The sequence below is a fragment of the Miniopterus natalensis genome, chromosome 3, assembly GCF_054644295.1.
Source record: "Miniopterus natalensis isolate mMinNat1 chromosome 3, mMinNat1.hap1, whole genome shotgun sequence".
Lineage (NCBI taxonomy): Eukaryota > Metazoa > Chordata > Mammalia > Chiroptera > Miniopteridae > Miniopterus > Miniopterus natalensis.
In genome coordinates, this window is record NC_142083.1 from 96,488,031 (window position 1) to 96,511,126 (window position 23,096).

At 50.1% G+C, this 23,096-nt stretch overlaps 2 protein-coding genes across 12 annotated transcripts; one reads left to right on the forward strand and one right to left on the reverse strand.

Moving 5' to 3' along the window:
- The first annotated feature begins 5,269 nt into the window (after positions 1-5,269).
- TUFM (Tu translation elongation factor, mitochondrial) lies at positions 5,270-9,243 on the forward strand. Its single transcript, XM_016217907.2, has 10 exons — positions 5,270-5,364; positions 5,468-5,662; positions 6,119-6,285; positions 6,538-6,642; positions 6,729-6,893; positions 7,039-7,171; positions 7,253-7,357; positions 7,470-7,621; positions 7,711-7,830; positions 8,356-9,243. Exons 1-10 carry the CDS (start codon positions 5,322-5,324, stop codon positions 8,527-8,529), a joined length of 1,359 nt encoding a protein of 452 aa, XP_016073393.1. The 5' UTR covers positions 5,270-5,321; the 3' UTR covers positions 8,530-9,243.
- Positions 9,244-11,252: 2,009 nt separating this feature from the next.
- Positions 11,253-22,887, reverse strand: ATXN2L (ataxin 2 like). 11 transcript variants are annotated; one of them, XM_087815769.1, is made up of 24 exons: positions 22,450-22,879; positions 20,915-20,951; positions 20,651-20,707; positions 20,495-20,566; positions 19,958-20,108; positions 19,470-19,594; positions 18,512-18,603; positions 17,859-18,059; positions 17,079-17,254; positions 16,807-16,917; positions 16,071-16,280; positions 15,910-15,981; positions 15,601-15,671; positions 15,138-15,430; positions 14,990-15,059; positions 14,301-14,447; positions 14,102-14,174; positions 13,824-14,011; positions 13,316-13,445; positions 13,106-13,227; positions 12,731-12,943; positions 12,364-12,553; positions 12,001-12,160; positions 11,253-11,732 (listed from the first exon to the last, which is right to left on the reverse strand). In XM_087815769.1, the coding sequence occupies exons 1-23, from the start codon at positions 22,752-22,754 to the stop codon at positions 12,006-12,008; spliced, it is 3,261 nt and encodes a 1,086-aa protein (XP_087671895.1). In that variant the 5' UTR covers positions 22,755-22,879; the 3' UTR covers positions 11,253-11,732; positions 12,001-12,005. The 11 variants fall into 11 exon arrangements, with proteins under 11 accessions (XP_087671895.1, XP_016073413.1, XP_016073408.1 ...); XM_016217927.2 differs by having other exon boundaries at positions 12,001-12,037; positions 22,450-22,876; XM_016217920.2 differs by having other exon boundaries at positions 11,666-11,755.
- Positions 22,888-23,096: the final 209 nt, after the last annotated feature.

Consider the following 23,096-nt stretch of genomic DNA (forward strand, 5'->3'; position numbering starts at 1 on the left):
GGAAAACCAGGGTCTGACTGAAGGGAAAATAGCTGCTTGTGGAATTCTTTTAGAGGTCATCCTGACCCTCCCCCACCCCAAGAGAAGGGGACTTCTTGTATTTTGTCTTCTTTTCTGGGATGTCAAAGTCAGCCGTGGTGCTTTGCTCTGGCCCTCCTGGCTCTCCAAATCATACTCTGTTCTATCAGGACAGTTTGGCAGCCTAAAGCACTCCAGCTTTACTTAGGCTCTGCCTCTGAACCTACACACACCATTTCCCTCACTTCTGTCAATCTTCTTTCCTCCGGTTTCAGGCTTCAAAGTGTGTTTTCCTCCAGGAAGCCAGGCATGGCCAAACCACCTAGGCCACCTCTCAAGTGCCTTTTGTGTGACATTCACCAAGTGTTTTCAACTGGAGAGTCTCCAGTCACATCTGAGTGACATGAGTGTGATTAAAGTTCTGTGCTTGGAAGGGCATCCAGGTCCAGTATGGGGCTAGGGGGCTGAAAGGAGACTGTTGCAGTGGTCTGGGGAGGGTTGGTGCTGACCTGGCCAGGGTAGTGCAGTGGGTAAGTACCAAGGAGAATGTCCAGAGAGATTTCTGAGGAAGCACTGCCAGGCTGGCTGGTAGGGAAAAGAGTGAAGGATGTCCCTGAGCTTCCAAAGTCAGTTTAGTGACACTGAGGACAAAGCTCTGAGTCTAAATCATCAATTTGCCATTAAGTTGCTGGCCAGCCCAGTACTCATTTCAATTACACCAGACACCACCCTCTTTTTAGAAGTCAGAGTTACAAGAAATCTTAGAAATCATACAGTTTAACCTTGCCACTCCATCCCCATTTTAGAGATAACAGAGGCCCTCAGAGTTAGTGACTCGCCTTTATTTTTTAAATGAATGTGAATACACAATTTGCTTTCCATAGAAAACATCAGAACTTAACAAGCCCAACGCAAATGCGCAGCTGAAATGGTTCAGTACGTAATTCCTTCAACAAATACTTCTCCACCTGTAGGCACTGATCTTAGAGTAAAAATAAGTTCTTATTGTCATGAGCTGGTGAGACAGAAGAACCACCAAGCTAACTTTGTAATTTTGGATATTTAGGTGCCATGAGGAAAATGAAAGGGGACAACTGATAAAAGGATGACCTGAGGCTACTTTAGGTAGAAGAATTGACATCTGAGGTGGGGCCTGAATGAGGAGAAAGCACCAGCCACGGGGAAAGCTACAGGAAAAACACCCAAGACACTGAAGCAACTGTGGGATGTTTGCAGAACAGAAGGATGGCCAGCGTGGCTGTGAGGGAGAGGAAAACCATACTAGATGGGGTCAAAGAGGTAGCCAGGGGCCAGATAATGGAGGTCTGTGGGCCACAGGAGTTCAGATTTTTTAATAACAGCTTTATTGAGATATAATGTCCTTGCTGTACAATTCACCCATTTCAAGTAAAGAGTTTGGTTTTTATACTAAGTGTCATAAGGAGTCATTGAGGGGGATTAATTTCTCACCCACATTTTAAAGACTTGCGGCTGCTATATGGAGAATGGATTTGACAGGTATTGAGAATAAGAGCAGAAGCTGGGAGGCCCATTGGAGAATCCACAAGGTAACCTAGATGAGAGATGATCCTGGACTGAACCACAGTGTCCACAGTAGAGCTAGGGAGGTGTGGTCACATTCAGGATATATTTTGGAGAGAGAACCAGCAGGACTGGGTACTGGGTTAAGTGTAGAGTAAGGGGAAGAAGGGTGAGTAGTGATGCCGTTTATTAGATGTGTCAGGAGAGTGTGGAAGAGAACTGAGAACCTGTCTCAGATATGTTAACTCTGGGGCACCACATAGTGGCACCCTTCAGTTTGGAAGGCTCATTAATTCAAAGCAAACATTCACAGAGGACTGCAGTGGCCAGGCACAGAGGATATGGAAATAAAGGAAGCCCAGTCCTCGCCTACCCAAGTCACTTAGTCTCAAATAGGTGGAATATGTCTCAGAATACCAAGCACTATAAGAGAGTATCTGTTAGGACACATTTGGCTGCAAGTAACAGACAACTCTGACACAGTCTGGCTTAAACAATAAGCACACTGTCATTACACATCACAAGGAGTCCAGCCTTCTAAGGTCCTCTTCCCTTTGCTCTCTTCTGGATTGTGGCTGCACTATCACCTGGGAGAAAGATGGACACAGGAGTTCTAGGCTCCCCATCCAGACCCAGGAACACTCAGAGTCAGAAGGAGGTCCATTTCTTTGGTGTTTCCTTCTTAATGAGAAACCTTTCTTGGAAGCACCCCCAAGCAGATCTCTTACTAATCACTGGCCCCAAAGAAGTTATACCCAACCTTAAACAAACCTCCTGGCAAGAAGAATAGGACCACCAGAAGTGGACCAGACCTGTCAGGATTTATTCCCAGAATGGGAAAAGGGCCACTCTGAACAATATCAGAGCCCTGCCTACAGGAAGATAGAAAATGGCTGTTAAGCGGAAGCTCAAAGAGTCTGCCACATAGCACAACGAATGGGCTCCTGGAACACCCAGAAGGCCATGTGATTTCAAGAGCATCTTTTTTAAAGAGTTCAAGATTCTATACAAAGAACTTTTCTTTTTTTAACTATAATCACTTAAATGTTTGAGAGAAAAAATCTCTCTTTTTCCAAGCAAATTCACAGCCTCCTAAAGTCGTAATTGTTTTCGACTTCCTCTGTCCCCCACCGCCACTCCCACCTTTTCTACAGCAGCAAGTCTTCCTCTTCATTTAACACTGCTCACAAGCATTTTCACAGGCGGTTGGCAACCCTTGTCTCTGCAAGTCTGAACCCATTCCATCAGTATTTCACCTAGTGGCTGTGCCAAAATTTATGCTACCATATCCATGTACTGGGCATCTGTGTTCCTTCCACTCTTTCATATGATACTGGTCACAGGTCTAGCTGGGCACCTGGGGAAATTCTCTATCAGTCTTGCCCCCCAACATCAAAGTCAGAATACATCTCTAAGCCTGCTCTGATACAAACACACTGACATGTGATGATCTAGGTTTCTCCAATCAGATACATCCATGTGAGATTTTGAATTTGCCAGGCTTTGGGGGTGGGGGGTGGGGAAGAGGTCCCTTTCTTGATGTAGCAGTGGCATCAGTGCCACCAGCAGTAGCTGTTGCTGAGAAGTCTAAATCCCAGCATTTAGTGTTTGGTGGCAGTGGTGGTAGCAGCAGTTTTATCAGATCAGTTCTGGGCTTGGGAGATATTTCTCCAGCCCATCCCACAATTCTGTAAACTGCCTCATACCCTTAAACAAATCCCTCTTCCACTTAAGTCAGCCAATGTAAATTCCATCATCTGTAAATCAAGACTCCTATTACAGAGGATGCTACATCAACAGCTCTATAAAAACTTCTCTCCCTTTGGCCTTTCCTGAGCACTATTTCTCAAATCTCAGTTATTCATGTACCATCTTCCCCCAAATCTGCCATATATTCATATTGCCCATAATATTATCTACCAAATACTGTTTTTAAAATGGATTCATTTTTTTAAAGTATTTACTTATGCCAGTCTTTTTTCAACCTAATACACATTAAAATTAATACAGCATCACTAAAATTGAAAGCTTTAAGTTTCTTTAAGAATAAAGTTTACCATTCCCCCAAAAATCTCACAACTCACTAGTGGCCAATAGTGTGATAGGATAAATTTCCAGGAGTGGGGTGACCGAGGGACAAAAACCAACCTTTTATACTGTACCAGCCCCTTACTAAGCAGAGCTGATGGGCTGGAGAACCAGGAGGACAGAACTCTTGCAACTTCCTCATTTTATCTTAGTAAAATGACACTTATAGTACAGTGTAGTAGTTAAGAGCACACTTTGGAGTTCCGTTGTACTGGGTTCCTTAATCACCCAGATGCTCAGTTTTCTCACCTGTAAAATGGGGGAAATAACAGCTCCTACCACACAGGGCAACACTGGCAGTATTGACTGTGAACCAACATGAAGCATTTGTACAATGCCTGATCCATAATAAGCTCTGAGCTTAAGAAGAGTAAGTGTGTGTGTGTGTGTGTTTAATAAATAAATATGGTTTCCCTGTCTGTGCCCAGAAACCCTACTGAATCATAATTTCTAATGGCGGAGAATCAGGAAATCTTTTTGAAACAAACACAGTCAAGTCAATTGAGTCCTAGAATCTGATGAATTATGACAACATTAACCAGGGTTAAGTAAGCAGCCGCTATTACCATCCCAGGGTGATGAGATGATGGATGTGAAAGTTAAAGGTTGTATACTATTCTTGCACTCATTCAGTCAACAGACATCTATCTACTGAACACCCACTAGGTGCCCCACCCTGGGTTAGGTGCTGGGGACAAGCGGGAACAAGACTCAAGCTGCTCTTAAAGGTACCTGAGGCTGGCCCTCACCCTTTGTGTCATCAGTAAAATTGGGTGAGTGGGTAGAGCAACCAACCATCAAGGTAATTATTCTTTCGACTGCTGAGGGGCGACACGGGTGGACGGCAAAGCTTCGTCTGTACCCGCAGGCTGTGATCGAGGAGCGCAGGTATTCCGGTATTTGAGGGTTAAGGACGACCGATAGGCCCCAGGACCCCACTCCTGCCTCCTCCTCAGCTCATTTACTCTCCGAGCAGGATGTCAGGATCTCTCTATATGGTAGATATTACTACTGTAATCCCATTTTACAGATAAGAAAACAAAGGCTCAGCATTGAGAAGGGTCACACTTGAGCCCCACCCCCAAAAGGCGCCCAGGACCGTCTTCCTCAGCCTGGCTGCGGGGCCTCGTCCTACCTCCCGCTGCGGCACAAGGGCCGCCAGATCTCCCGTCAGACCCGCGCGGTGGGTCGGACTCCAGGGGTTCGGGTCCTGGACGTCCCTGAGCAGTCCGCGCCGAGGCCGCCAATGCTTAGTGGAGGTTGAGAGCCTCTCTCCGGACCCGGCCCAACCCTCCCTTACTCCTCCGCTAACTGCAAACAGCCCGCCGCTCTAGGAACCACCGGAGTCCACGAGTGTTCGGGGCGCTGGTGCATCATGGGACGCTCGCATCGCCCCCCAGCGCCGCCGGAAAGAACTGCGTGCCCCCTCCTCCTCCCGCGAGGCCCGAGTCCGTTACGGAAACCTCCGCCCCGGCGAACCAGCGCTCACCTTCCTTGACGTCTTCCGTCTGCGCCCGGAAGTCGACCGAGATGACCATAAAAATTGGTGGCTAGAGGCGCCCGGACTTGCCCTCCCGGTCCTCACTTCCGCCGGAAGTGACCTCCAGTCACAATTGCCCTCGCTGCAAGCGCGGGCATCTGTACCCGGTACTCGGGGTGTGAGTACGACCACAATGGCCGCCACCACCCTGCTGCGCGCGACGCCCCTCTTCAGCGGTGAGGGGGCGGGGAGGGCGATGGCGGTCCAGGCACACGTGGGGGTCGTCGGGGGAGGCAGAGCTCGCAACCGCGCCCTGACTCCACGCCTCTGCCCCAGCAGGTCTCGGTGCCGGCCCAACCCCACTACTGCAGGGCCTGTTGAGGCCGCTGAAATCCCCGGCACTGCCCCTCTTGTGCCGCGGCCTGGCCGTGGAGGCCAAGAAGACCTATGTGCGCGACAAGCCCCATGTGAACGTGGGTACCATCGGCCATGTGGACCACGGCAAGACCACGCTGACCGCGGCCATCACGAAAAGTAAGCCTGGTTGCAGAGGGGGCATCCAGCAGCGCCCGCTCTGCAGGCGGGACCTGGAACCAGGGAGGCGGCGCCCGCACAGTGGCTGCTGGAGGTGTTTAGTGTAGCCCCAGGAGCCAGAACTTCAGTCCATGGTGGGTTGGAAGATGCAGGAGACAGATGTCCCCTGAACATGAAGAACTTTATGATGCATAAATTGAAGGACCCTGAATGGCCTCCTTCTAGCCATAGGGACTACCCTGTAAGCAGAGGCTTTACCTTAAAAGCTGCTGAACAGGACCTTGAGGCCCTTTAACATTTCTTTCTGACTGGTTACTTCTGCAGGAGGAATTGAGAGAGGGTCCGTCCTCCCAGGCTGTCCGTTTAAGTGGGAGGTACTAGGGGTGTGGCCTGAGCCCTGCCTCTACCTCTGGAACTATATAGCTCAGAGTTGTGTTCAACACCCTCCCCCTTTAGTTTTAGCCGAGGGAGGTGGGGCCAAGTTTAAGAAGTATGAGGAGATTGACAATGCCCCGGAGGAGCGAGCCCGTGGTATCACCATCAACGCAGCTCACGTGGAGTATAGCACTGCTGCCCGCCACTATGCCCACACAGACTGCCCGGGTCACGCAGATTACGTTAAGGTAAGAATTGCTGGGGACAGGGATAGGAGCTGCCTCCTGTCAGGAGGAATGTTAGGCTTGTGGGGAGGAAGTTAAGAGACTCAGGATATATAGGTTTGAGATCATGGATTTGTGGGCATGGCCACTTAAAGTGGGTGGTGAGGAGATGGCAGAGAAAGGTGAACCTCTGTTCCTAACTGCTGTGCTTGGCTAGGTGGATGTGGAGCTGAGGTCACTGAACTAGGCTGTGTTTCCTGTCTTCCCCCTATACAGAATATGATCACAGGCACTGCCCCCCTTGATGGCTGCATCCTGGTGGTGGCAGCCAATGATGGCCCCATGCCCCAAACCCGAGAACACTTATTACTGGCCAAACAGGTATGCAGAGCCTGGGTAGGAGTGGAAAGAGGAAGGGTGGGCAGTTGGGCCACTTAGGACACCATCTCCCTCTTTTCCATCTACAGATTGGAGTAGAGCATGTTGTGGTGTATGTGAACAAGGCAGATGCTGTCCAGGACTCTGAGATGGTGGAGCTAGTCGAGCTGGAGATCCGGGAACTGCTCACTGAGTTTGGCTACAAAGGGGAGGAGACCCCGGTCATCGTAGGCTCTGCCCTCTGTGCCCTTGAGGTGAAGGCAGAGTCAGGCAGGGGCTGCTTTGGCAGAGAATGGGGCTGGATAGGCATCCGGAGCTGTGCTCTGAGTCTGGGGAGTGGTTCTTAGTAAGCAGAATGGAAACTTCAGTCCTGTCATACCCCTCCCCAACCCCTTCCAGCAACGTGACCCTGAGCTAGGACTGAAGTCTGTGCAGAAGCTGCTGGATGCTGTGGACACTCACATCCCGGTGCCCACCCGGGATCTGGAGAAGCCTTTCCTGCTGCCTGTAGAGTCAGTTTACTCTATCCCTGGTGAGGACTGTGGTCATTTGCATTCTTTCCTAGCAAGAGCCTTGCCCATGGTCCCTGATGTCCTTTCTTGTTCCTTCCCAGGCCGGGGCACGGTGGTGACAGGTACTCTAGAACGTGGGATTTTGAAGAAGGGAGATGACTGTGAGTTCCTGGGACATAACAAGAACATTCGCACTGTGGTAACAGGTATAGGAAGAAAGCCTTGAGAACCAGGGGCTGGCTCCAGGATGACATCTTCCCTTCTCTTGTGCCTTCCCTCTGCCCCAGACCATCCTCCCTTGTCTCTTGTTCCTCCTAGGCATTGAGATGTTCCACAAGAGCCTGGATAGGGCAGAGGCAGGTGATAATCTTGGGGCCCTGGTTCGAGGCTTGAAGAGGGAGGACCTGAGACGTGGCTTGGTTATGGCCAAACCAGGTTCCATCCAGCCCCACCAGAAGGTGGAGGCACAGGTGAGGGCTCCAGGTGATGGTGGACAGGGCTGACTGAGACATTGTCCCCTAGAGAGGCAGTGCTTCTAGCCATTTGCTCTCTTTTCCAGGTTTACATCCTCAGCAAAGAGGAAGGTGGTCGCCACAAGCCCTTCGTATCCCACTTCATGCCTGTCATGTTCTCCCTGACTTGGGACATGGCCTGTCGTGTCATCTTGCCTCCAGGGAAGGTATGGTGGACATAGGGATGTGAAGGAGCACTCTTCATATTAGGTCTGCCTCACAAAGATGTGACAATATGGGTGACTTTTCCTTGGGTGAAGAGAGGCTGGCTGATGATGTAGATGAAACTAGTGATGGGTCTGGACCAATGGAGTTTGGAGGAGTGGGTCCTCATCCAGTTATTTCCTAGGCTGAAGTACATTAAAAACTTAGCTATATTAGCATTTACCCAGAAAGACTTCTCAGAAAAGGATATTTCTTCTTGAGTTTCACTATACATAGGGCTTAGAGAAGTCTGTGACTAAGGAACCTGCATAACCCAAAATTTCAAATTTTCCCTCAATATACCTTAGGAACAAACACTGATCAGTGGTCCTTTTATTGCCTTTGCATATCCTGGCAGCTGGGATGCTGTCCCCAGAAAGAATAATCATCCTACTGCATTTTCCATAATCTTTCACCTTGGTAGCCAGCAGACAGTTGGAAGAAAGACATCATCCTGAGGGCCACATATCCGTTTCTGCCCCCTCCAGGAGCTTGCTATGCCTGGGGAGGACGTGAAGCTTACCCTAATCTTGCGGCAACCAATGATCTTAGAAAAAGGCCAGCGTTTTACTCTGCGAGATGGCAACCGGACCATTGGCACTGGCCTCGTGACTGACACACCAGCCATGACTGAAGAGGACAAGAACATCAAGTGGAGTTGAGTCTGGACCTCTGCTCAGACTCTTGTGTTCAGGGCTGTACTGGCCAGTGTTCTCTCCTGCTTCTCATGCCCCCTTCCCAGGGCATAGGCTGCAACTAGACTGATACTTACCCTGGCCAGAGGGGGCCACATGGCCTGCCAGGTGAGGTAGGTCAATAAACTGTTCTGTGAATAGTAAGCTAGCCTGGGTTTTGTGTCCTTTGTGTAAATTGGAAGGATGGGGGAGTATTAAAGGAGCCAGAAGCCCAGGAGGTACCCTGGAGCCATTTTAACTGTAAGTTCTCTCTCTAGCCTCAGTTCATCTCAATGCAAGCTCCTCTTTTTAAAGCTGTCAGCATTGCTGTGGCAACCTGAGAGAAGCCAATGGATTGAAAGCTAGTCTTGTGAGCATTGTATGCTACAATGGAGTATTACTGGGTAATTTTGGGGGGAGGTAGTGGGAAAGGATTTATCATTTGGAGCCAGCATGGGCTCAGCATTTAATGTCTATCTTGTTTAAGCTCTGATACTGGGGACTGTATTTTACCTCTAGAACCAGCACCCGGCACATAAGAGGTGCTTGATTAACACATAATCTGTGCTTAATGGGTTATCACCATCACTAATTCCAAACAGGCTTGAGAAGTTGTAGAATGAAGGTTTCACTTTCAATGTTTGAGATTTAAAAAGAAAAATACTATTTATCACTCGGAATAAAATACTGAGATTTAAAATATATATGAATTTTTTATTGATTTCAGAGAGAGGGAGAGAGAGAGAAACATCAACGATGAGTCATTGATCGGCTGCCTCCTGCACACTCACCACTGGGGATCGAGCCCACAACCCGGGCATGTGCCCTGACTGGGGATTGAACAGCAACCTCCTGGATCATAGGTTGATGCTCAGCCTCTAAGCCATGCCGGCTAGGCTAAAATACTGAGATTTTTAAAAACTTGAAGCCCTGGCTGGGTATAAGTGGGTTAGAGCATCATCCCGATACACCAAGGTGGCAGGTTCAGTCCCTGGTCAGGGTACATAAAAGAATCAACCAATGAATGCATAACTAAGTGGAACAACAAATCGGTTTCTCAAATCAATACATTTAAAAAGAAAAAAACAAAACAAACTTGAACCGACTAACCAGGATGCTGACTCGAAACAAAAAAAGGTAACATTCAGCAGGGATTAATGAGCACACCTTTTAAACTTGGATCCTGACAGTGAGTTTATTTCAGACATCCTACTGACAAGCAGCTCTGAGGGGAGGCTCTCCAATGCGAGCGCCGTTTTGAGGAACTCAGAACCCGATCTGACTCCAGAGAAGAGGGTCAAGGGAAGGAGAACTTAGAAACTTAGCACAGGTTTACTTGTTTTACCCTTAATGTCCAAGGAGAGGCTGAAAGGTTTCCCAGAGATTCCTGGCTGGGGTATATGCTTCCTTCCAACTTTGAAGATTTCTGCTCTTAGGAGTAAGATAAGTTAAAACCAATCTGCAATTCTTCCTTATAGTATCAAAAGGACTACTAGGGCCCTGGCTGGTGTTGCTCAGTGGTTGAGTGTCCCATGCACCAAAAGGTCAGGTTCAGTTCCTGGTCAGGGCACATTCCCAGGTTGGGGGTTTGGTCCCTGGTTGGGGTGCATATGGGAGGCAACTGATGTTTCCCTCTAAAATCAATAAAAACATTTTAAAAAAAGTATTATTAGGTAACACCTGTAGTTTACATTGCTCACAGTACTAGAGACCTGTCTCTTCATCTGCACTTCCAATATCCTCAGCCCAGTTTCCATCACTGCCCCCCAACCCCAATTGACATATCCTGGAGAGCTCTTTAATTTGGGACCTCAAAACCTTCCCTCCCTCCCCAACCCCATGTCCACCAGGTTTCAGATTCCGTATCTAATCTTCATTCTTCCTGTCCCAGTCTCAACCAATTTTCTCTGGCTGTTCAAAGCTGACATCCCCCTGCCTACAACTGAACACCAGTCCCATCCTTACAATCCCCTAAGGATAAAATCTCCATTTCACAGACAAATCGAAGGCTGTCAAAGGAACAATTCCAACTGCTTGGAAAAAAAACCCCCAAAACCTCTGACGCGATTTCTGTATCCCATGCTTGGCTCTTGTCCTACTGACACACCCTAGTTTAGCTCCAGCTCCCCATAACTTGGCTCCTCAATCCAGCCCTCTTCTTCCACTGCAGACTCATCTTTATTATTAAATTCCATCTTTATTGAAATCCTCACCCGAAAATATTTTTTCCATTGCTTTTCAGAGAGGGGAAGAGGGAGAGAAACATCAATGTGAGCCACAATGATTGGTTGCCTCCTGCATGCTGGGGATCGAGCCTGCAACTGAAATATGTGCCTTTGGCTGGAATTAAACCTGGTGCCCTTCAGTCCACAGGCCGATGCTCTAACTACTGAGCAAAACTGGCTAGGGCAGCCTGATCTTTATAGGTCTCATCCATACCCAAGACCTCTCACCAGTCAGACCCCTTTTCCAGTGGCCACACACACTGAAGTGCTTTTCAGTGTAAAGCGGTAGACGTAATTTATGAGGACCAATTTTGAGGTGAGAAAAATCCCTGGGAGGTTGGGTGACCTGCGCAGCAGTCAGCCAGAAGGTCAGCATCCTCAGGCTGTATTGCTGTGCCACACCTGCCCCATCTTCAGAACCACATCACGTTATAGTAAGACAGCTACAATCTTTCTCTATTCTCCAAAGAGGAAACTATAGGCAGGTTAAGTTAGTTTAAAATTTTATTTTTTTAAAATTTTTTTAATATTTTTATGTAATAAAAAGTAAAAGTCCTTGTCCAACCATCCTCGTGGGGCATGTGTCTCTCACGCAGGTCACTCAAGTTAATTGGGAAGAAAGAACAGGGGGCCCAAGTCTGACATTATAAATAATAGAAAATAAAAGATCTTCCGTCTCCAGAGGGGGTTAAGAGGATGGGAGGGCAAGATGGGGTGGGGATGGGCAGGGGCAGAGCAGGAACCCCCCCCACCCCCACTGGACCCTGGCCCACCCACTTTGAGGCCTCTCCCATTCAAGGTGCTTGGCAGGAATTCCCCAGCTCCCCCGGGGGAAAGGGGGGATTGGAGGGCTGGGACTGGTCCGAGCTGCTGGGGGAAGAGACATAGATCACTCTTCCCTCCACTCATGGAGGTCTCAGGTCGCGGCCAGGACAATCTTCAGTTCCCCGGGGGGTGGAAGGGGAGCTGCTGGGAGGGATGAGATTGAACTGGTTGGAGGGGAAAGAGAAGAGAGCAGGAGCATTAGAACCCAAGCAGCTGTCCCTTCATCCAATGCCGTCCAGTGTGGGGTGTGGGGGGAGTGTTTGGGTAGGAGCGGCCTCCTCAAGGTGTCTCATGGGGCTGTCAGAAGCACAGATCAAACACTGTTTCCCAGTGAGCCAGAGCCCTTACTTGTGTGCCCAGCTCAGCCCCCCACACCCCAGCCTGGCCCTGTCTGCTGCGCTGACCTTACCTCGGCTAAGTCAGGAGACAGTCGGGGTCACTGAGAGCTGGGGAGGCAGTGGGGAGGGGGGCTGCTGGATCACAACTGAGCGAGGACGGAGGGAAGCAAAGGACAGAGCCAGGAGCAAGCCCCTGGCGGCGGCGACTGTGGCTTCTGCCCACCCTACATACTTCACAGACAGGTGCAGGTCGGCGGGCGCCCTGTGGGACAGCCCTGCCTCCAAGACCCCTCACTCCCCACCCAGAACCCGTGCATCCTGCCCCACCTGCAGCCCATCAGCTCTTCCATGCCAAATTCCCCCAGCTAACGAGAACTCACGAATCCTGTCATCGGCTCCTCCTGGAAATCCAGGCGCCTGGCCAGGCTGCTCACCTTGGGGGTGTCCGATGTAGGGGTAGGGTGAGGGTGTGGAAGCTGAGAGTGCAGGCACCCCACTCTGGGGCACCGCGCCTTGGGGGGGCCCCCCATGGCTCTGGGGTGGGTGCAGCAGCATCACCTGGGGCGGGTGGGGAGCCCCAGGGTGAGGGGGCGGGGCTGCTGTGATTCCAGTTTGGACATGGGCCTGCAGAAAACAGAAAGTAGTTGGGAGCACCACAGAAGATTGACACAGGCCCTGAGAATCCTAGTATCCAGAGTACTAAGTAAAGGTGGCACCAGGGACTCAGGAATGGGACAGCCTCAGGGCGCAGGTCCTTCTGGCAAAGCAGACTCAAACAAAGCAGGTCTCTTGAGCTCTTACCTGGGTAACATGGGCCATATTGGTGAAGCCGTGGGGAAGCTGCTGGTGGGCATGGATGGCATACACAGCGGCTGGTTGGGGGAAGCTGCTCTGAGGGGACTGGGCAGAAGGTCCCGGTGGCAGAGAAGGCGGCGTGCCTGTCAGGGCCCCTGGGTGGTACAGATTCTGCTGTGGCTGTCCACTGCCCAGGTGTGGGGCCTGCCCCGCCTGGTGCTGTCAGGGGAGAGGGTAAGGATGAGTGCCAATCACTCCTCTGGTACCCAGCCTTCTACCCACTGACCCCGATCCTCCCTGCTGGGGAAATACCCCAGGCTATACTGCTCTCTTTGCCACCCAACTCCTGCCCCAACCACTCAGATCCCCCATGGCAGGCACCTGGACAGGACTGGGGGCCGCATGCTGGGACTGTGGCTGGCTCCCAGTAGGCGTGGTGGCCGGCTGCGGCTGGTGGGCATGGAGCTGCGTGGCATGGTGTGGATAGGACTGGTGAACAGTGGCTACAGATGGAAGGAGAGAATCAGTGCTGAGCATATTGAAGGGGGCTGAGGAGCACAGCCTGGAGGGAGAGGGTCCAGCAGAACTCACCATAAAGGGCTTGGGGGGTGGGCTGCTCTGCTGAAGGGTATTGAGGGGTAGAGGACGACACAATGGCCTGGGGATGGCTCCCCGATGTCAGCATGCGTGGGTTGCTTTGAAGCATGGGGGCAAACACGGGCTGGAGTGGCAAAGAGAAATGGTCAGCTCAGCACAGGACTTGGAAGGCATAACCTCTGCACAGCACTGTTCCAGCCTTATCACAACTATCTCGTTTAACACTCATAATAACCTAACTACACAGATGCTACTTTATCGACACTTGAATAAAGACTTGGATGGTGATTGTTTTTTTATAATTTTTATTCTATTTGTTTGGGACTTGGGTCTTTAGGTGCCTTGCAACAGGTCCTACCAGAGCCAGGACTGAATCCCAACTCTGACACCACCACCCAGAATACTGCCTGCTTCTCTCACCCAGCTCCTCTATATCTGGAAGATAGAGAAGATGGGCTCTCGAGCAGAGCCTCTGTACCCCCATGTCCTGTGCTTTAGTCACCTGTGAGGGATAGTGGGCCATGGGCTGCATCATGGCGGGCTGGCCTGGGAACTGCTGTGGGTTGTAGGGGATGTAGGAAGAGTAAGGTGTGGCAGCCACCAGAGGTGGGCCAGCAGCAGTGGCGGCCTGCATCATCGGAGGGGCGGAGGCTGGCTGGTGTTGGTCCGAGCGCTGGGGAGGCAGGGAGCCTGGGGGTGGGAGGAAAATAGTGCAAAGCTCAAGCTCCATCTGCCAGGAGGCACTGGGCAGCCCCAACTGCCCCTCCCAACCCTGCTCACCTTTTGCTCCCCGGTACTTGCCCTGCTGTCCAGGCACTGAGTTCGATACAGGATATGGATACATCTGAGGTGCCTAGGGACCGGAACACAGATGAGGCTGAATGATTTGCTTATAAATGCCCAGAATAGGCTTGACCTGGTCCCTCAGTCAGCTCAACCAAACCTCTTAACCTGGGCCCACCCAAGCCTCTTCTCTTACCTGAACAGCTGGTCCCATGTGGATCTGAGGTATGTAGGAAATGTACTGAGGGCTATATAGCCCACTCTGGCCTGCTGTCAGCACCGGGATGGAGGGAGTAGAATGAGTCCGAGGCCCCGGAGAAGTTGGAGTACTGGTGGATTTATTCTTTAAGAGACAAGGGAGGACATGTATAAAATCTCTTACAATTTTTCTATTACCCACAGCAATTCCACCGCCTACACAGCAACAGCATTTGCAGAAGGAGTGTTTGTGCCAAACACATTCTACTGTTTTGATTAAGCCTCCCATTAACCCTAAACATGAACACACTCAAATTATAGGTGACGAAACTGAGACAGAGAGGTAGGTTAAGTGGCTTGTCCAAGATCACAAAGCTTGTAAATAAATACAGGGGTTTAAGCTAAGTCAGTGGGCTGAATTAAGCTCATGCTCATAACTACCACACTCAGATACTCCCTGAGCCAAATGCTAAGTATTAGAGAGAAACCCATAAATACTTGTCAGACACATAATAATCGCTTGCCACCCAGCCATGAAACTTGTCTGTTTTCCCCAAACCAGCCCAACTGCTGCCATCCCCACACTTTCACAATGTGTCCTCTTACTGCCCGGTGTCAAGTGCTCTCCCTCCAGTGTTTTTATCCCATTCCCAAGTCTCCTTTATGGAAGATGTTACCCCATCTCACCACAGACAACAGAGGCTTTGCTGGATTGAACTCCTTGGCATTGGGGTTCAACGTTGACTTCTTCACTTGTCTATGAGAGAAAAACAAAGTAAACCCTCCTGGCTTGTCCCTCATCATCCGACACCCACCCATCTCCCACCGCACTCACTCGGTAACAGGGCCCTCATCCTTGTCATCTCCCTTGATGAGGCCCACTGGGGGGCTGCCAGTTTGGCTTGGGCAGGGTGGTGGAGGCTGATCCAGCCCCTCAGTGCCTCCTGCGGGTGGCAGGGGCGGTTTGTCCTCCTTATCCAATATGGACTCTGCCTTGGAGACTGGGGACGCCATGGGCTCTGAAGTCAGTAGACCATCAACCTCCTTCTCCTTCCCTTTGGCCTCCTCCTTTAAGATCCGGGGAGGAAAAGGGTCCAGACTGGTCTCAGGAGAGCTACTGGGCTGAAGCTGGAAGGAGAATCACACATATGACACTGGTCCAGACCCAAAGCCCTGCTTCCTTCTTTCATCCTTACTCTTCTCTCTTCTATTCCTAGTCCCGTGCCGCTTCCTTAAGCCCGCCAGACCCACTTCACCTCCACCCTGTTAACATCCTAGCTCATTCTCATGCTTCTCACCTTAAACTGGGCCCCAAACTTCCTCAGTTCTTCTAGCTGAAAGCGTTTCTGTTCATTCTGAAGGCCAGGGACTATGAGAAACAATGAAAAAGGAGAAAATATACATTTCTTTTATCAAAAGTGGCGACATAATACCAGTAGCCCACAGTACAAAAACCTAAAAACCAGAAGAGCTCTTGAGACTCCTGTAACAGGAATTAGGATCAAAGGTCTAACAGGCATTGTTTTTGAATTCCAACAACTTTCCTAGCTGAAATGTCCTCCTAATCAAAGGAGCATTAGACTTTGGCAGGAAAAAACAATCCTCACCTTTCCCAGATATCCGGGACAGCTCCTGGGATTCCAGAGTTCTTCCAGGTTCCTTGGTCACAGGTTCTTTTCCTGAGGAAGAGGAGATAGACGCCTGAAGGTCTTTCTGCCCAAAAACACCCATCACATTGTCCACAGTCCTGAACCATCTTGGCTCTTACCATCTGTGGGGGCCAGTGAGACCTTTGGAGAAGCTGGAGAAATGGAGCCTACTCCAGGGTCCACAACTGATGTCACAGGGATGGAAGCTGAGGAGGTCGGTACTGCCGAGCCAATGGGAGGCTCAGGACAGGAAGCTGAGACTGGGGCAGGGGCAGCCGACTTGGGAGAGCGCGGGGGGTACATCCGACCCACTGGAAGAAAAGGGAAAGCTGCACAATGGTTACTACTGGTCATTTAGCAATGGGTACAAAGGACTTACTAAAAACACCAAGAGAAGTTTATCTACTTATACACAGGTTCACAAACCTAAAGGCCTAGAACAGCAAAGCAGGTAACAAACAGGTAAAATGGGTCTCATGGGCACCATGAACGACTTTAAGGGGCAGTCATGACTCAGTTCCAACCAACTGGAGCTATGCAGTAAGACAGGTCAGTGTTGGCAAAACTTCCTAAATTTCAACAGAAATTGCCAACTATGATTTCTTCTGTTTTAAAATGTTGGCAACTAATTTAAACAGTGTTATCTGCTAGCCAGACACAGCCATAAATCACTATGTTGGGGATTCTGCACAGGGTAATTGAAAAATTCTTTACTAAAATGCATAAACCCAAACCTTTCAAAATGCTTTTCACATCTTGAAACTGTCTCCTACCCCAGCATCTCAACAACTGACACTATTCATCTTTCTACAAATTCCTATCCATTTCCTTCATGTAATACTGCTGAAATTTTACCTGCAGGAGGAGATGGAACAGAAGCTTCTCCAGAAGGCCTACTGCTGGGTGAAGACAGAGTCTTGGCACCTCTCACAGGCCGCTGTGCCTTAGGGGACATGCGGGAAGGGCCTATTTTTTTTTAAAGGTGAGAAAAAAAGAGGGAGAGTACCTGCTATTACATGACCACCAATCCATCATCCTTCCAACCCATCTAAACCCTTTCGATTATCCTTCCCTCCTCCTTACCGTTCCCTTCCCTGTCCCCCGCACAAGTCTGCTTTATAACTCACCTCCATTAATACCACGTGTCTCAGAACCTGGGCCAGGGCTGCTATTGTCAAGATGGTGAGGGCCACGGGGTGGCAAAGAGCTAAGGCCAGGTCGGCCACCCCGAGAACTACTGCATCGAACTCCTCCCCGGGGACCTTCCCGAACTCGCTGGGGTAGAGGGATATACTTTCCTTCCCTGGGGGAGGGAGGGGGGGAAGAGTTCAAATGAGATCAAGTAGCCACAAAATCCACACATTCAGGAAAGATGAAGCCCTTCCTCCTAAAGTCCACCTTCCTACACACACATACTCACTCACTCTGCCTTGCTCTAGGCTTTTTGCACTATCCCACTTGAAGATCTGTCCTGGTTAAATGTTCTGTGGCTACAGGCTTATGACCTTATGTTGTGTTGACCCTGACCAACCAGGCTAATACTCAACAATTCTACCACTCCTGACCTATAAGAAAAGTACTATCACATTGTAGGTCAAGGTGCATCTTTTACAAGATACAGATCATCCTGTAGAGTTTGATTCTACTTTCACAAAGGGAGGAATAAGAGATGCATATGGATGAATATGCAGAGAACAAAGACAAACTATCAAAATTCTGAAACAAAAACCTTCTAACTTTAGTCTTGTTACTATGGGGAAATTAGATTTCAATCTCCTAAAATAACAATTGGGAACAACTACTTATTAACCTACATCTCATATGGCTGTAAGGCTTAAACAAGAGTGTACAAAACTCTTGGCCCATACAGTGAATCCCAAACATACCGGGCTGCCCTCAGAAATTACCTAGATGCCAAGCTGGGGCTCTCCCGTCCTGAACCCTGCCGCTGGACGGCACTGTGCTTCTCTTCCTCAGTGCGTCCATCATCGTTCTCCATGGCAATCCGCAGGCGGTACTGGGGGCTTGATTCAATCTCCCGAGCCAGTTGGGCTGCACGCAGCTCTCGCTGACGAAACTCTTCTGAGTTGTCCTTCTCTAAGGGCACCCTGAGAGGACCACCACCATCCCAATGCCAGGGGACAAAAGGGAAAAAAAACACACATTTCTATCAGTCCTATCACGGGCTCAAGTATGTGGGTATTTAACCCCTTCAACAACTTGGCAAATATAATGGGCATCTACTAGGTCCCAGGCAGAGCAGCAAGGTATCTCTGTTTCTGGAGAACACTTAGACACATGTTTAAAGTACATTCTATTCTAAGTTATAGAGAAAAAGTATGGACAAGTGGACAAGCAGTTAATTCTACCCATGAGGTGGCCTGGAATCAAGATTAAAAGAAAACCTTTGAGAGCAGTTCACAAGGCACAACAAGAGTGAAGTGATCTGAACACCCAGAAAAGCATGAACAAAAGCTATGTTCCACCTAGAGACTTGCTCCTCTATTGGTGACCCTACGCCTCAAACTGCACCACATGGGGAGTACACCAAGACACTCACGTGTAAGACGAGAGGCTGCTATCATACGTGGTCTTTACACCATAGTTCTCCTCATTGAACTTGAACATTTCATTGGGGTCCCATCCATTGGACTAGGGAGAGAGGCAAAATGTTTTAAAACCCAGCAAGGAAAGCAACAACGGCCTATCATTCTCCATCAGGCTGAAAAAGTTAAAAATCTGACCATACTATAAGTGGAGAAACTGGAACACTGCTGATGAGAATATCAACTAGAACTACCAATTGCAGCACAAGCTGACAATAACTAGTACAACTGAAGTTTTAAGACCTAAGAAATCCATTTCCAGGTTTATATCCCAGAGAAATTCTGGCACATGTTCACGTTCTAAATCCAGGTTTATACCCCAGAGAAATTCTGGCATATGTGCATGTTCTAAAAATACAATAAGGCAGTAACTGTAATGGCAAAGAAAGCACAAATCAGTAAGGAAAGAGATAAATACAATTTGGTGGGTATACATAGATGAGTACATAAGTAGAACAGTACACAATAGCTAAAAACAATAAACTAGATCTATGGAGCAACATGAAACATTCAAAACCAGACAGAAAAAGTAAGTTGTGCAATTTGAACAGCAAAATAATTCATTCACTCATGAGAAATTTTAAATGATTCAAAGTACAGTAGCTGTTTATCAGAAGGTAAATGAGCCTACAAAGCACTCTTGCCCATACTTTTTCTTACATTGAAAAAAAAAAATGACTTGAAGAAAACATTAAGAATTGTCAATCACAAATGGTGGGAAAACAAGTATTTTTGTTTTGTTATTTTCTATACTTTTCCATTTGGAATCTGTCACAAATAGGCAAGAGTAAATGATTTTCCTGCCTCCCTCCCCAGAAGCAACTTGGTTCCAAGAATGATGTCGGTGTCAATAACCCACACTCTGGCAGCACAGCTGCCCAGCTTTAAGGGTCTCGGGGAATCAGACTGTACCATGTCAGACTCTAGGTCGTAGTCATCACTGTTGCTGTCACCGCCCTCCCAGCGCTGAAGCACCTTCTCTTTGTGTTCCCCATTCACCTTCGAATTCATGGCAATGGCAGAATCAGTGAACTTGTCTGTGGGTGCAGAGTTGAAGATCAGGAATTGAGTGATATTTCAAAGGCTTTTTTCCAAGACCTCTTCCCTGCACACAGTTGTTGACAAGCATAGAAAAGTTTGTGTGTGCCAGGGGTTGGGGGTGGGCAGGCACAGTATAAAGACTCTCATCTTAATAGTTCATAAACAGCAAGGAGTTGGAAACAAAGCAAATAAAATAGGAAAAACAACATATCAAGACACATTCTCAAAAAAATCCAGCCACTGTCCTCAGAAAAAAAAGATGATAAAGTCAGAGGTTATGGGAGCTAACCAAGCATCATGTAACTGCTCTCAGCTGTCTACTCAGAAAGTGGGTTTTACAAAAGAGCATGGCACAATACCTTTAGTGGCATAATTGAAGTCAACATTTCGGAAATGGACAAGCATGACATCACTTGGCTTAAACACCATGGTGTCCACAATGTCTTCCCGACGAGGGCCACCTACTGGCTCAGATGCTTTCCTGTGCACAGCGTCTACTGCCAGTTCAAACTAAAAAAAAGCCCCATTTCCCAACACCCAAGGGTTAGTTAGTATCAAGAAACATGAAGGTAAAAGTATGACTACTTTTCCCTTAACTTTTTAAAACTTTTCCCAACATCGTGTATAACATCTTGTCAATATCAGCCACAGGACTTAGCAAAAGTCCCCAAATTAAAATTTTATGTTTTAAAATTTAAGCATTTTTACATTAAAGTATACAGCACTCAAATTTCAGACCCATGTCTTTCACTGCTTGCAGCACTACTCCAGCCCAAGCCTATGGAAATAAGTAACAGTCACAATGGCGTCCAACACCACTCAATTTACATCTTTAATGAGCCTACGTCATTCTCCTTCCTTCCAGACAACTCCAAAAATGATTTGAGTACACTGACCTTTGAACTCAGTGTCTTGAAGATACCTTCATAGGTGGTACCATTCTTAACCTTTACATCACAAGTGGAGCCCTGGGAGAATGGGAAATAAAAGTGTCTTCGGCAAATAGATGCATGACATCGCTCAAACAACCCAGAGGTTAGGTACCCACTTACCACAACAGCTGTAAGGAAATGCAGCATTCTGGAATTGTTGTAGACACCCTCAAATACCTGTCAGTAACATAGGAGGGAGAAATAGCCAGTCAACATCTCACATACCTTCTAAAAGGTCACATTCCACATACACACACCTTGTAATGTGCTGGGCCCCGGCCCTTCTGAGCCCACCTGACTATTTCTGCATCTAATCTGTCCTATATTCCTACATATGTGTCCTCTAGGTCTCTGTACCTTTGCGGGAGGAGGGGGATAACTCACCGGTGACTGTGGGGGTCCCTTTCCTGTGCTTTGTCCCCTATAAAGGAAACAAAAAACTAGTTATTTAAATCTGTTCAATCCCTCTTACACAATTAATTTCAAAAGACTTGGTATCCTAGAACCACATACCATGGGAAAATGCTGATCTAAGCTACAATTAATCATAAGGTTATCAAACTCTCACCTTACAGGAGAAAAAGGCATAGGCATTGTAAACCACTAAACACATTTCCTCCAAATGCCAGTAAAACAGACTCAATCAACAACCATTGTCTCACTTTCTCCAAGGGGCCAGGACTACATGCTTCCAAGAAACCAATGCTACAGTATTCGATAACTAATAACCCATCTCAGACGTAAAGTGGAAGCTCAGGGAGCACAGGTTCGTAAGTACCTAGCTCAGGCGCGTCACCTCCCAAACAGAAAAGACAATCATTTTCAGAGCCTTAAGCCCCATCCCTGAGAGGAGGGTAGTCACTCTACAACACCCCCCCTCGATCTCTTTACTCATTCAGCCAGTTACCCACTCTGAGAGGGGTCGTCAATCGCCCGATAACCCCGCTCCTGGCTGGCTGATGTAACCGGCGGTTGAGGAGGGTGATGAGGGGGCCGTTGGCGGGGCTGGGGGACAGCGCAGCCGCAAAAGGCATCCACCGGGAGGCCTCGCCCGGTCTGCGCCTGCGCACTAAGACCCACGGGCCTCTTCAAAATACCCCCTCCCGCGATCAGAACCCACTGCGCCTGCGTGTACTGCCACGCTCAGTTCCATTAACCCAAACACAGAAAAAACCAAGCAGAGTGTCTTCTTTTCAACCATGAACCCCTTCACGCACACTCTCAACCACTGCCCTAGGTTACCCGCGGCTCGAACGCCCCGGTCTTAAGACAGAGCATCCACGCGCACGTACGTAAAAGGGCGCGCGCGCTCTGGAGGTTCCCGGGGCCGCAGTCCTCCCAGTGGTCTCTCCTTCCGCCCCCCCGCCCACTCCGCTCCCCTCCTACTGGCCAGACCGGGAAGGGGGAGGTGGCAACCCGCTCCAAGTCCCTCCCTCCCCATTGGCCAGACTGTGGGCTGCGCGCCCCCCTCCATTGGCTACGGCCCGGACCCCTTCCCGTAGCCGACTCCCCATTGGCTGAAGTCGGGAACCGCGAGACCCTTCGCGGTAATGGAGCAGGGGACCCCGGTCACCTCTTCGCCCCCCCAACTCCGCGTTCAAACGGCGCTAGCGGGATGGGCCCCGCCTGCCTTTAAGGCCCAGGCCGCGAGCCGTAACTAAGCTGAGAGCCGAGCATGGCCATTAAGTGTCCCGGTGGCTGCGGGGGGTACCCTTTCCCTCTGACCTGTTAGTACCTGAGTGGGCCCATCCCCAGCCGCATGGGGGAGGGGGTTCCTCCGCCCCCTGGCGCCCCTCAAAGGTGGCCAGGCTAGGAGCCCGCCTTGAGTGGAATCCTGAAATCCCGGCTGCCGGGCCGGAACCGAGCCGCCGCCGCCCCACAGCCTGCGCTCCAGCGCACCGAAACCCAACCCTCCTCACCTGGCGCTGCCGATGGCCGCTGCCCCTGGCCTCTCCTGGTGTTGCTGCTGCTGTGGCTGCGGCGGCGGCGCCGCCAAGATGCCCTCGGCTCCCCGGCGGAGCCCGCTCCCGGCAGCAGATGCAGGCCCCAGGCAGGGGGAAGCGGCAGCGGGAGGCCCTGGGGGAGCCGAGGTGGAGGCCAGGGGGCCCGGGAGGCCACCGTTGGGAGGGCTGGTGCCCCCGGGAGGCCGGCGGGCCACGGCCTGTTGCGTGGGGGGCGGCTGCTGGGGCTGGGACGTCTGTTGTGGCGGCTGAGGCTTCAACATGATGGCAGCGTCCGGAAGGGGAATTAGGGGGAAGGGAGGGAGAGAGGAGGCCGGGGCTAGGCCCCCGCCGGAGAGCGCGGGAAGCGAAGGGGGTTGGGAAGCTGGGGACCCGCCGTTGGCGGGCGGGGGGGAAGGCCCGCGGTGCCGGGGGTGGATAGAGAAGATCGCGGCGCGAGGAAGCGCCGCGAGGCGGAAGGGGAGGGGGGTATCGCGGGCCGGAGGAAAGCGAGAGGGCGCGAGCCGGGCTGGCGCGCGTGCGCGTCGCCCGGGAAAGGGGAGGGGGAGGAGCGCGCGGGCAGGAGCTACGGAGGGGGGAGGGGCGGGGAGCGGCGGCGCGGCGTC